The sequence below is a fragment of the Heteronotia binoei genome, chromosome 10 (genome assembly GCF_032191835.1).
Source record: "Heteronotia binoei isolate CCM8104 ecotype False Entrance Well chromosome 10, APGP_CSIRO_Hbin_v1, whole genome shotgun sequence".
Lineage (NCBI taxonomy): Eukaryota > Metazoa > Chordata > Lepidosauria > Squamata > Gekkonidae > Heteronotia > Heteronotia binoei.
The window spans coordinates 103,992,128-104,006,008 of record NC_083232.1 but is presented as its reverse complement, the minus strand read 5'-3'; the positions used below and the strand labels follow the sequence as shown (position 1 = coordinate 104,006,008).

The 13,881-nt window shown below is 44.6% G+C and overlaps 1 protein-coding gene across 4 annotated transcripts in view; it reads left to right on the top strand.

Annotated features, from left to right (window-relative positions):
• The window catches only part of SLC20A2 (solute carrier family 20 member 2), a 54,678-nt gene that overhangs the window by 24,309 nt on the left and 16,488 nt on the right, over positions 1-13,881 (top strand). For all 4 annotated transcript variants that reach the window (XR_009555862.1, XM_060247852.1, XM_060247853.1 and 1 more), the window contains exons 3-4: positions 3,963-4,103; positions 6,591-6,676. Coding sequence is in view for 3 of the 4 variants with exons in the window: in XM_060247852.1 (XP_060103835.1) it covers positions 3,963-4,103; positions 6,591-6,676 (227 nt within the window). In the remaining variant the exon portion in view is untranslated. The remainder of the gene's footprint in view (positions 1-3,962; positions 4,104-6,590; positions 6,677-13,881) is intronic.

Sequence of the window (13,881 nt, the reverse complement as noted above, 5' to 3'; positions counted from 1 at the left end):
TCAGGCCTGCTCAGGCGCAGTCCCCATGTGTGACTGCACAGAAGAGACTCAATGAACAATAGTTACAGGTAAGTGCAACTTCGTTTTACAATCCCATTGCATTTCAGTGTGCTTTCTGTTAATTTTGCATTCCCTGCCAGACCTGATCTGTGGTAGTTTTTTAAACCTTTAGTACAGCTGGAGCACCAACCTATGCCCAAAACATTATAAAGGTACTTTAGGGCCACTGTCTCTTTAAATTTACTCCTTCCTTTCTGTTTGCACCTTATTAGGTTGCTTGCCATTCACACAGTTTCCAGTGGTACTCCTGAAATAGGAGCCTCTCAAACAGTTTTTTTTCCCTGGGGAGGGGAGCCCAGATTAGTGGGGTTACCGACTCTGGATTGGGAAATTCCAGGAGATTTGAGAGTAGAGCCTGTGGACTGCAGGATTTCGGGACAGAAGAGATGTAAATAAGGCTATAATGGCATAAAGTCCACCATTTGAAGTGGGTCATGGCTCAGTGGCAGAGTATCTGCTTGATATGCAGAAGCTCCCAGGATCAATCCCCAGCCTTTCCAATTCAAGGATCAGGTAGCAGGGAATGTAAAAGACCTCTGCTTGAGACCCTGGAGAGCTGCTGCCACTCTGAATAGACAACTGACTTGGATGGACTGAGAGTTTGATTTGGTAGAAGGCAGCTTCATGGGTGTCCATTTTCTTCAAGGCAACAGATCTGCAAATCAGTTGTACTTTCAGGAGACTTCCAGGCCCTATCTGGAGGCTGGCAACCCTACAAAGAGCCAGTTTGGTGGAGTGGTTAAAGAACAGCAGGCAGATTCCCCAGTTCTCCACATGAAGCCAGCGGGGTGACCTTGGGTCAGTCACAGTTGTCTCAGAACTCTCCCAGCCTGACTTTGCTCACAGGGTGTCTGTTGTGGGGAGAGGAAGAGAAAGTGATTGTAAGCTGCTTCGAAACTCTTCTAGGGACTATTATTTTTATTTTATTTTATTTTTGTTAATTTGTATTTGTTAATTCCACCCTTTCCCATGAGCGGGCTCAGGGCAGATAACAACAAAAGTTAAAATAATTAAAACTACATGCTAAAACCATAAAATACAATAAAACAAATAGCATATATGTCACAGGCCGCGGTTTCCATTGGGCCCTTTCTATGTATCGGTGCAGCGGTAGACCCAGAGATGGAATAATAGATTAAAGGGCAGAGTATAAATCCAAGTCGTCGTCTCCTCCTTTTCCTCCTCCTTCCCCTTCTTCTCCTCTGCCAAAGTGGCTGTTCATTTTAATTTTTTCATTTGCCATTTCTGAATCATACAATTATGATTTTTCAAAAAGAAAAGGATAGTTGTTTGGCGTGTAAAGTGAAAAGCAGCAATTCAGGGAAGCTGTTGGTTTGAAACTGTTGCTGCAGCCAGCATGAACAGGAAGCCATTAAACTGGCTCCAAACAAACTGCAGTGAGAAACAGAATCTTTTTTGAACATGTTTCCAGAAATGCATACAAAAGCCGACATGGCTGGCTTTCTGTGGGGACTGCATATAGTAAGTGTTCTGTAGAGCTGTAGTTTAAATCCTTCTTACAACTGATTGTTGTAAGCACAAAAGCATTCCAGAGATAGGATCAGCCAGAGTGAGAGTATCTGTGGGAAACATGTAGCTGAGCTGATATTGAAAAGTCAACACAGCTCACCGGCTGATGCCTCCTGTACTTACCTAGGAAGAGCTCATTTTGGGTTTCCTGTAACTGGTTTTGGTTTGGTTGGGAAGGGGAAAAGAGACCCTCAGGACAGGGCTTCCCAAGGGAGTTGGATGTGATGCCATCTCCTCACTCACCTCCTACCTTTAGAATAAGTCAGCTCTTCTGGGAGAGAAACCTGGCTTCTTGCTTTTCAGGTAGGAGATCTGACCTATACCTGGTCTTGCAGCTGTGCCTTGCATGGTGCCATCATGGCGATCATTAATCTGGCAAGCCTCCGGAGGGGCTGCTAAGGACACTGGCCCTTCTGGAGCTTGCTGGGACCCCTGGGCACTGACATTCTGCCTAACCCACTCCAGCAGCCCCTGATCCACCGAGGCAAATTCAGCCCACTGTTCAGGTGTTTAGTCAGTCAGCTCCAGGACAAGCCTCTGCTGTCCCAGGCAATACCTTTTATTAACCCTCCCAACCTCCCCCCCCCCAACTCTTTGTGCAAGTGTTTAACTTAATCCAGAATTTTCCATCAGAATAGGGAGGGATATAAATCCAAAAATTAAATTAAATTAAAAGGCCAGAGGGGGGGGGGAGCAAAAGGCTCTTCCAGGGGGTGTGGCTTGCTCCGGAGGCTCAGGGTTGAACGTCTGGGGTGCTGGGAAGACACTGAAGGCGGCATCTGCAGGTGAACAGGGACAGCCGAAAGGTGAGCCAGCGTCTCTCAGATGTCACACAGACACGCACGAGGCTTCTTACTGTGGCTTCCCTTTGCTCAACTACTGATGTGGGGTGTAACATTTTCTGGTGCTGTATTTCTCCATTGAAATTTTTCTGCCCACATATGCAGGGCTGTAGGGCAGCAAAACAGTCATGTTATATGGGAGAAATGTGGGGCAAAGAGCCTGAATAAAGCCTGGGTTTGCACCAAGCTGTCTTCTTTTGCTCTTCTTTTGCTAATGTTACTTTAAAACATTTATTTAAATTTGCATCAGAAAATGTTCTGGTTCATCCCTGCTCTCAGCCTCTTGAGAGACCTGTTGCACGTTGTTTGGCTTCAGACACCTTGAGTTGGTGTTGTTACAGGTTTGCTGGTAAAAGATACTTTGTTGTTAGAAACAGAGAGATTTATATATATTGATATTTTAACCAAGAATTCATGAAACCAGTTGGGGAGCAGCACTGTTGTAACCAGAATGTTGCTGATATTTTTGTTGTTGTTGTCGTCAAAACTGACTTTATTTTCAAAAGTATAACTTACAAAATAGGAAACATAAAACACACATACTCTAAAATACAACCAAAAAAAGACTAATGAAGACACAGTTCACAAACATATACAACTTCCTGTTCCATACACTTATTAAAATTATAACCAATATACCATAAACTAATCAAAAATACATCATTTCTTGATAAAGTCTGTTATTTGGAATAACCTCTTTGCTTATAAGGTATTCAACAATAGGATACCAAATAACTATTAACTTTGATTCCTGAACATCTGACATTAATGTGAAGACATTAGATGTAATTTTATACATTATAATACTTTCCCACAATCTATTCTGCCATGATGCAATATTTGGAATTGATTTGTCTGTCCATCATGAAGCTATAGTAGTGCGTATATGGACAGTTTCAGTTACTGGTGATATTTTTCATGGTAGTTCATTCTGTGACGAAAGGGCTTTTTAAAACTTCTTTCGCTTTCAAGGTTATGTAGAAACCTGGATTCTGTGGTTGTCTAGGTTGCTAAAAATTGTGATTTCCTATTTTGTGGTGAGGATGTAAAGTTGGAAAAGTTGTGAAAGGTAAATGTTTATTTTATTTTATTTATTTATTTAATTCGATTTATATCCCGCCCTACCCCACCGAGGTGGGCTCAGGGCGGCTGAGCCCACCTCGGGTTGCACAGGAAATGTGGTTTCCTGTGCAACCTAGCAGGGCTGCCTCCTTCTGCCTTCGCATTACATCAGCATGCATGGAGGGGCAAGTACCAATGGAAGCAAAGTCATTATGCTGTTTGCACAAAGTCTACCTTTATTAGCAGTTCTGTTTGCTTCCAAACATAAAGCAAAGCAGCGTTGGAGGAAGCTGGTACTTCAGCTGTGTATTCCTTTCTAGAAATCTAGTGTCTGTGAACAAAAACACTTATAACAAAGAGCTTATTATGGGATGGGAAGCGAGTGCTTGTGGGGGGAAGTGCTGAAGTGGTAAAAATGTTTGCATCAGCCTTTATTATCTATACTCTCCCCACCCTCTTCCATTCTAGGCTCTGCTGTTTGGCAGCTGATTGCGTCTTTCTTGAAGCTCCCAATATCCGGAACCCATTGCATTGTGGGTGCTACCATTGGATTCTCATTAGTTGCTATTGGCACCAAAGGAGTCCAGTGGATGCAGCTTGTCAAAATTGGTAACTAGCATTTCCTTTTATTTGTGCACAACACAAAAAGCCACCTCAGCTTTCCTGTGTTCTAGACTGTGGTCTAGCAATATAGCTGGGCACACAAAATCAAAAGAAACGTTGGGTATAGATAGAAAGCTGGGATCCTTAAAAGTCTGATTGGAGCAGTTGAGTTTATTTGTTCATTTGAAACACTTATATGCCACATCTTCTGAGACCTGCTTCAGGTAGCTCACAAAATACAATCCTTAAAATGAACAATAATTAAAAACTACCCAATTAAAGCTCAAATAATAAAATCACGTAAAATTTCCAAAGCATAAAACATTTGGCAGCCCAAGTCATCCTTACATCTCAGCCTAGAAAGAGATTGTAAGAACAATTAAAAGATCAAACCTCTTGTCCAGTCATTAAGTAAAAGGAAATGTGGGACCTGAGAAGCAGAGTAGGAGTTAGGCGAGCCTCAAGGGGAGGGCATTCGGAAAGTGAGGTGTCACCACTGAAAAAGCCTTGTAATTGGTTGCCGACTGCCTCACCTCTGAAGAGACCAGGGCTCAAGAGGAAGGTTCTAGCAGGTGGGCTGGACAATATGGGAGGAGGTGGTCTTCCAAGTGTCCTGATCCCAAGCCACTTAGGGCCTCTTAAGCAAGAATCAGCACTGAATAGTGCCCCAAAACAAATAAGCAGCCAGTCCTGAGATGTCAGCCCTGGGGTGATACCTAGTTCCTGCCCATTGCTTGGCTGTCGCATCGAGCCCATGACCTGGATGTGATCAGCGTGTGGGTCACTGTGGCCAGAGGAGGCTTTTTGAGGAATGGCCATATTGGGAGTATCAGCCGAAGGTGCAGCATGCCTGGGTGGAGATCATCACTCCGGGCCATCAAGGCTGCTTACAGCCCAGGCCTGAATCCAAACTGCCTCTCCCAAGACTGCCTAAGCTGTCCCAGCCACCACCGGCTCAAGCACCTTGAATTGCCATTAAGCCAGTGGTCAGATATCAGAAGGGATAACAACTTTTTCTAGATGGATCCTCAGCAAATTGGTGGTGGTGGTGGTGGTGGGGTCTTCCCAAAGTATACCAGTATGCTTCGGCGGGGAGGGTGGGATATGAATCTAATAAACCTAAACCTTTATCTCTGCAACTATTGAAAGTGATGGAATTAGTTCCTGGAATTCAATAATCATTTGGGGCAGATGGAACTGAATGGAATCTTACTCTTGCTCTTTCCTACAAAATGGTATAGCTGTCCCAGGGCTCACTCCTTAGTAATCAGCTTTAAAGATCTGGGTTTTCATTTACAGAATAGTTTGATTATACCTTTTGTAATGTAAACTTGGAAAAGAGCTGTGAATTGATTTTAAAACACTTTCCACATTAAGATAAATCATGATGGGTAGCTGTGTTAGCCTGTCTGTAAGAGCCAGTTTGGTGTAGTGGTTAAGTGTGCGGACTCTTATCTGGGAGAACCGGGTTTGATTCCCCACTCCTCCACTTGCACCTGCTGGAATGGCCTTGGGTCAGCCATAGCTCTGGCAGAGGTTGTCCTTGAAAGGGCAGCTGCTGTGAGAGCCCTCTCCAGCCCCACCCACCTCACAGGGTGTCTGTTGTGGGGGAGGAAGGTAAAGGAGATTGTAAGCCGCTCTGAGACTCTTCGGAGTGGAGGGCGGGATATAAATCCAATATCATCATCATCATCAGCATACAAGAGCGAGAGTCTAGCATTTGTGGCAGGGGATGAGCTTTTGTGAGTCACTCCTCCCTTCAGGTATCTCACAAAAACTCCTTTCCTCCACAAATGTTGTTTGTCTTCAAGGTGCTCTTTCCTATTTCTGCATTAAGGATGTGTTTGTGGTGTTTTTCATGACCAGTTATTTTGTGTGCTAGTAGTGGACAGGGTAGGGAAGAAATCATCAGCCCCTATTGAGTGTGCAAATAATACTTCTCAAAATAGCACTGGGGAGAAGAGGAGCTGATTTGGCCTTCATTAACAGCACATTTGAGAGTGCTGTGGCTTTTGAAAAGCATCTAATGTGACCCAGCTAAAAACGAAGAACTTTGCAGCCCAGTAGATTTCAGGAGTGATGCAAACTGATGTTTAACCCTAACATTGTTGGTGGTGGAGCACAAGTTGTTAACATGAGCTGGGTTGTGGTCCTTTCCCTCTCCCTTGCAACTATTTTATTTTATTTATTTTATTCAATTTTTAGCTCACCCTTCCCATAGAACAGGCTCAGAGAGGGTTACATCATAAAAGACAATCAACAGTTAAAACCAATTAAAATATATAAAATCTAAACTTAAAGAATAACAATAAAGACTAATATGACAAATTCTGTCTCATGAATCCCCTTTTTACAATAGTGAGGAATCAGGATCAAGAAACCATAAATCTTGTCCAATGTTAGTTTGATCAGGGGTTTTCTTTGCATTGCTTTTTCTTTCTTAAATGGGATGGTTCCCCTTATTGCGTATTGCCTCTTTTCTTTTTTATTCAGTTGCCTCTTGGTTTATCTCCCCTCTGTTATCTGGCATGATGTCTGGTGTGCTGTTTGTGCTGATTAGATTTTTCATCCTAAACAAGGTTAGTGACTAAATTGGCATTTCCTCTTCTTGCTGTTGCTGACTAATGATTGTAATACAACGGACAACATTTCACTGTCACTGACTCAAGACATCGTGGCATGTAGCTGGAGCTGAGCAGCTCTAGGTTCTCTTTGAAGTCTGCAAGGTTTAGCAGGTCTGAAAAATAGTCTGGTAGTACCTAAATTTATGTTGCATAGGGTTGCCAAGTCTTAACTCAGAAAAGACTTGAGGACTTTGGGAGTGGAGCCAGGAGGCTTTCCCACTCCCTAAAATAAATAAATAAAAATACAGCAGTGCAGTTCCCCTGAACACAGTCTTCATTTTATCATCCCCCAGCAGCTGGCTGCACTTCCCCCCCTCACACATACACATGCACACAAAACATCCAAGATAAACACAGATTGGAAGCACACACTTTGTAGTCTCACTGTGACAATTTACTCACCATGGGAGTTGTTCAGTGCTGTGTACTTAACCAAATTCTTCAGACTAACACAGGGAAACCAGAGGTTCTCTCTATTTTACTGTGCAGACAACTTTTAAAGGAACTGTAAAACAAATGGAGGGAGGGGGCTGCTTCCCTTCCCTTTCTCCTAACAGCCATGTTGTTCTGCAGGCTTGCATTTAGCCCTATTCACCCCCAATTCGTCCGCTTCTGGAGATTTAAAGGCACACACACCTTTCCAAAAGCATGCCCTTCTCAAGTCTTCTAAGCCTTCTGAGGTGGAAAGGCACATGGTGGCTGTGGGGGCGGGGCTTCCCCCCTCCAGCCAGCTGACTGGAGGTGGGAAGGAGCCTGCTAAACCTCTGGGATCTGGGGATTGGCAAGCCTAATTGCATTATGTAACAATCCTATATGCAAAAGGAGCTGGAATTTGTACTGAATTCCATGGCACAAAATAAATGTCTCCGGCCTAGGAGACAATTGACGGAGGCCAAAGCTGCCCCATACCCTGTACTCAGGCTCGTTGAATTCCCTGCCCCCTTGAGCCCAGCGGCTCAGCTTCCTCCAGTGGGGGACCCTGCATGGTATGCTCAAAGTGGGCCATTGCACACCTGCATTCTCCTCCTATTCCTGTGCCCTTTTTCCTCCAGGGCATTCATGGTGTTGCATGTGGATGACCTTGTCCTGCTCTCCCCCTCACAACAACTCTGCAAGGTAGTAAATGCAAAGCAAGAATGGCGGACCCATGATTGCCCATGAACTAGGTTAGGTTTATTTATACAATGGACTTAGGACTGGCTGTCTAATTCCATCATGTTTCTATTAGGCATGAGAAACAACTGAAGTCTGTCAAATATTGTGAAAGATAAAGGCATCTTATATAGGCCTCTCTAAGGGATGCAACTTGAGATTACGTTTCAGGGCCATGCAGGAAGGACAGCAGCATTCTGGGATGCTGATGGGAAGAGGGAGTGTTCTGGATGTTGTTCTGCAGTTCTACAGTCTCACCCACGCTGACATCAAGAGTCCCAGTCCAAAGCTGACTAGGTGGCCTCAGAAAACTCCTTTTCTATCTCTGCACTCCCTCCCCACCAGCTGCCATAAAGGAACAATATTCACTCCCTTTCCAGGGCTGTTGTACGGATTACAAAATAATGTAAAAAGGAAGTCTTTTGAATGGGGGGAGTGCTGGACAACTGCTGAATTGTTCCTGCGACTCAGAAAGAGTTTCTGCAAGAAAGGCGGAATATAAATGAGGTTTATTGAAAGAAAAGGAGGAAGGGATGCTGAATTAGACTGCTCTAAATGCAGATCTTTGCCCAGAAGTGCTGAAGCACCCAGGAAGAGCTGATGGGCTTTCAGCACCAATGCCAAGTCAGTCCTTCTGGAACATTAACTTTGCTGAGCAGAAATGCCTGCTGAATTAATGCCCTTTTCCCTTGTGTTTACCAGTCAGCTGCCCAGGGCATGGCATGGCACAGTTGCAAAATTGAAGGCAGCAAACTTAGCACAAACCCAGGTGTCAAATCATGACCTGTCACTATGCCGCAATGGCTTGTTTTGGTGAAAGGAGCACTTGGCCATAGAAACCACAGGGCAAGAACAAAAGCAGGAAGATTTGTCGGTGCCATATGTCAAATGTCCCCTTCTCAAAGAACCACAAGTTCTAAAGTCCCTCTTAAGGTTTTGATATTGCTCAGTATCTCTCAGCAACCCGGTCAGTTCAGAAGTGGTGTTTCCTGTGTTCTTAATGGGAAGATCTTGGGAACTGTTGACAAAGAAGCTGGAGATGCTCTTTTTCCTGGTCTCTGTGTATCACCCTGATGGGAACTGAGCATGTGCAGAATTGGACCAGAGAACTAGGCTTCAAAGGACTTTGGGGGGCACTCGCTCCAAACACAGGGAGCACCAGGCAGCAGCAGCATGTGGGCTCAGAGAGGCTGGAGCTGTCTCCTGCTTAGTGCTACTTTGTCTGGAGCAGCTGGGACCACAGACCATGAATCCACCAACATCCTCCAGTCCCTCCTATGCATCCAGTCTGTCCAGGTACAAATGGACAAGTTGTGTGGAGGGGGGGGCAGGGGCTAGGATCTCTCTCCTTATGTTGCCTTGCATGTTACCTTCAGCATAGGTGTTGCATTCCCATCATGCCATTGGCCCAAGTTCTGGGCATTCAAGATCAGAGGTGGATGCCCTGAGCAGAGTAGGCTTCTCAGCTCATGAAGAGTCATTGCCTGCCGTGGCTCTACATGACCTACTGAAAGCCACTTGAGTGCAGGGGATTTCTTAGCACACAGTGTTCCTCTGTGCTTTGCATCTAGTATCTTTTTAACTTGTGTTCAGTTTGAGCTCTTGTCTGGATTTGTAACAGCCGCACATATCCCAGCATTGAAGCCCAGCTAAAGCTGAACTCTGTAAAATGCTCACAAGGAATTTGATCAATTTGTCCTTCTTCTCAAGCACATTTGGTGGGAATCCTGCAGTCAGATGCAAAGGGATGTGTTCCCGTGAGGCTGGAGGACAAGTGCCTGCCCCTCTTGGTTTCACTATCATGTTGAAAGTGTTTGATTTTCAAACCCACTTTCACCCAGCAGTGAACTCACGGCTCATGGCAGAGAAATAGAACCCTGTAATGACCAAGTTACATGCAGTTTAAGCTTATGTGGAAAGAAACACACAATGATTTAATCATGTTTTTCTTGAACAAGAAAGCAATTTCTTTCCATTATGAAATAGGTTTTCCCCCTATCCTGCCTAGTGTTCCAAGTGGTTCCCCCCAGTGCAACTTGTGTGATTTGTTGTCTATTTTTTTTGGAGGGGGGATCACTAGTCGTCGTCATGTCCCACCTCCTCTCCCTGCAAAATAAAAGGTCTGCATTTTGCTGCCTGGAGCCACCAGTGGGCAGAGCCACTGCCAGAAATCCTTGGAAGCTTCTCATTTTATTTATTTATTTATCAAAACATTTCTCTCCCTCTTTTCCTCCTGGTTCAAGGTGGCTTACAATAACAATTAAGATATCCCCAGCTCAAATATCAAGGCCCAGATCTCCCCCCTCCCCCTTTAAAAGGTGTCTGCCATTCATCCCCCCCCCCCCAAAGGGCTGGCAAACAGGCCGGCCTTTCATCTCCAAGAAGGGCCCCCTTCCCACAGAGCCAGCACCACAATGGGAAAGGCCCCCATTGGTGGGATGAGCAAGGCGTGGCTCACAGGGATGGGGTGGATGGACAGAAACAGCCCCTCACATATGGGGGTCCCATGTCTGGAAGGGCTTTAAAGGTCTGGCCTCTTGAGTTGAACAGACTCGCCGAAATGGATGAGGTGTGTTCCTGGCAGCAGTCAGGCTGCTGCATTCTAGACCAGTTGTAGTCTTCGAGGGCAGCCCCACTAATCCAGCCATGAGGTTACAGAAGCCTGGCTCAGTGTGGCCCAGTCAGTCAGCTGAATCTAGGTAATAAGAAAGCTGGCGAATGAAATGCAGCTGATGGAAGGTGCTTCTGCCCCCCCTCCCACCATGCCAACTGGCTTTTCAAACAGCAAGGCGGGACCCATGAGCACCCCCAAGCTCTTAAAGGCAACATTACTCCAGATTCAGTCCCTCTAGAACAGGGGTGGCCAAACTGCAGCTCGGGATCCACATGTGGCTCTTTTACACATTGTGCGGCTCTTGAAGCCCCCAACGCCCTGTCAGCCGGCTTGGAGAAGGCATTAGTCTCTTTAAATTGCTTCGCCAAGCCAGTCTGCAGCTTGGAGAATACATTTAAAGTTAAAAGTTGCTTCCTTTCCACCCCTCTCTCAAACATTGATGTTTATTCTATGTGGCTCTTACATTAAGCAAATTTGGCCACCTCTGCAATATCAGCCTTCCTGACCATTTTCTCTGATTCAAATCAGTGCCTGCTTGATTCCCATCAGTGTGACCACTCTAAGGCCATGGTACAGGAAAACAACCTGTTCTTCTCTGGCCTTGGTTTGGTGCAAAACAAAATGGAAGCAAAGCAAGGAATATTATAGGGTGCATCCAGAAGCAGTGGAAGATTTTTGGGAGATGAAACAAGAGAGAAGTTGAAAGTCTTGGGGAAAGACATGGATTCCTGCATTGACCTTCTCACCAGTGGCAACTCGAGGGTGGAACAGCTTTTGAGTTGCTGTGTTTTGACATTCTGGCAGTGTTTAAAGCTGCAGTTGGGCATGCACCCATTTTGTGGTGGCTGCGCCTGCTCAGGCCTCTGATCCCAAGCTTGACCAAGCCTCTGCTTGGAGGGAAATGAGCAGACGCTAGTGGAGAGATGTCGAATTTATGGCCATCTTGAAGCCGTGGGAGGAAAAAAAAATCCTTTATTTGGGGGGGGGGGGGGGGAAGAAAATTGAAATATATGCAACACATACTGTTACTATAAAGCCTAAACTTCTTACACTGATTGACCAACATAAAATGCATTGCTTATAACTTAGCATATACAATTGTACTATTTGGCATATTTCGGGGCTTTAAATTCATACATATCTTCAGTTTCTAGAAGGAAAACTAGCAAGCACGCCCAGTACCTGAGAAAGAATGGCAGGGGGGCGGGGCATCGCTTAACAATGGCGAACGCATAATTCTGAGCGGGCTCCCACTTTCCCAGAACTAAATCAAACTGCCATAAATCGGATGGAGAGATATGAACAAAAATAAACGCAGAAAATCAGCAGCTAAAAACAACGCAAGAAACTTAAGATCGACAACTGTTGAAGACTTTTTTCGGCCAGAGGAGCAGGGGAAAGCCCAACTCCCTTATACACCAGAACAACTGAAAATGGCGCTGGCTGCTAATGAAGGAGAAAAAGAGCAGATGCAACAAGAGTCAAATACTCTTACAAAGCAAGACCTTATGAAACTTAAAGATGACCTACGCACATTTATAAAAGAAGCGGTTGATGATGTCCTACAACGTTAAGCAAGATATAGATCAGTTAAAAGCGGCAATGACGGAAATGAACAAAATGGCGGAGCATGCAGCGGAGATCAGTGAAGCAGCAGCGTCCCAAATACGAAGCCTGCAAAGGTCAGAAAAAAATCTTGCAGATAGACTTTTAATTGTAGAAAATAGATGGTGATCGTGTAACCTTAAATGAAGAGGGGTGGAGGAGGACATTGATAATCAAGGGGACCTGGCAAGTTATGTGTCGGCGTGGCTTGGAAATGCTGTCGGAGCGGAGGACAGGGTGGCCCCAGCCATTGTTAGAGCCTACAGACTGGGGGCCTTGGCAAGAGCAAGAAGAGAGAGGCCTCGTGATATCTTGGTGCAATTCTTATATCCAAGATCAAGGGACAAAGTTTTAAGAGAAGCCAGGAAAACCGGAGGCCTTATGCATGAGGGAAGGAAGATACAGATCTTATTAGATCTCCCCACAGAGGCAATTCAAAAACGTTGAGCTCTTAATTTCTTTGCCAATAAACTTTTTACGTCTAATGTGAGATTCAGATGGAGTGCGTCTTCGGATATATACATCTTTTGCAACGGCTCTTTGATGGAGGCCTCAGACATCGCATCAGGAAAAACACTATTGAAGGACTTAGGGATTGTACCTCCTCCAGAAGAAGAAATGAAAATCTCCACTAAGACCCCTGAGGATAAATGATATGTGAAACTCAAAAATTCTTCTCCTAAAAATATTTGTTTTTTCTCTCCTCTGGAAACGTCAACGTGACTGAGATCAATGCGTTTTTGTGCAACATAAATATGTATTTTGTAAATTTGAATATTTGTTACCATCTACAGACTTTAGACAAGACTTATAGTGATATTAGACTTAAAATTTAAGAATCTACTACCAATAACTATACTTTTGAGAAAGAATGGCAAATAATTGCATCTTGTGCTGCCATAGCACATGTATGTTAATATAAAGATCAAAAACAAATTCCATAATTTAAAAAGTGTTCTCTTTGAACAGAAACTCTCTCATTGGGTCACAAGAAGTAGGAAGACCATGATGTATGGATAGTAAGCTAAAATGTATAAAACTGAAAACAGTGAATTATAGAATATTAATTGTTGCCAAAACTATTCACATTTTTAAAAGATCTTGAAAATGTATGCATGTTGAATGTAAGTTTTTTTCAGTGTTCTCCAACATTGTTCAGATTTTCCATGCTGTACATTTGGAAAGAGTAAAATGCTTTATAAGACAATTGTTTTCTCAAATATTTCATAGGATTTTTTTCCAGTGCTGCACCAAATTTCCCAGTTGTCCCATTAGAAAAAAACCAGGGGGAGGGATCATTGAGGCCAAAACTTGGGTTCTTCCCCCCCCCCCCCCAGTTTTCCCATTCCCTCCCCCTCTGCCCCAGTCTTTGCATCTTTACTCTGGTTTCCCTAGGCCCAGGCAGTCAGCGGACTGGAGTTGGACCAACCAGGAAGTTTTGAATCAAGCTCTGCAAGGGAAAGGAGGGGAGGGTGCTAGCCAGGCCACAAGTTGTTCTCATGCAACTTGTGACATCTGATCTGAGTATCTTCTGCCCCTAGAATAACCCTTGCTTAGGTATGATGGGTCTCTCTCGCTTGTCTCCCTACACATCAGCTGAGAGCTGCCTTAGAATTCCCTCACCTGACTGTATTTCTGAATTGGTGCCTGCAGTGGCTGAGACAGAAGGACTCAGGTTTTATGAGCCATTACAAGACACTCCCAGTTCCCCCAGACACCCACTTGGGTTATGTGGGGGTGGGGGTGGTGGTGGTATTCACTTTCTGGAGTTGCAGTTATTTCCTCTTGT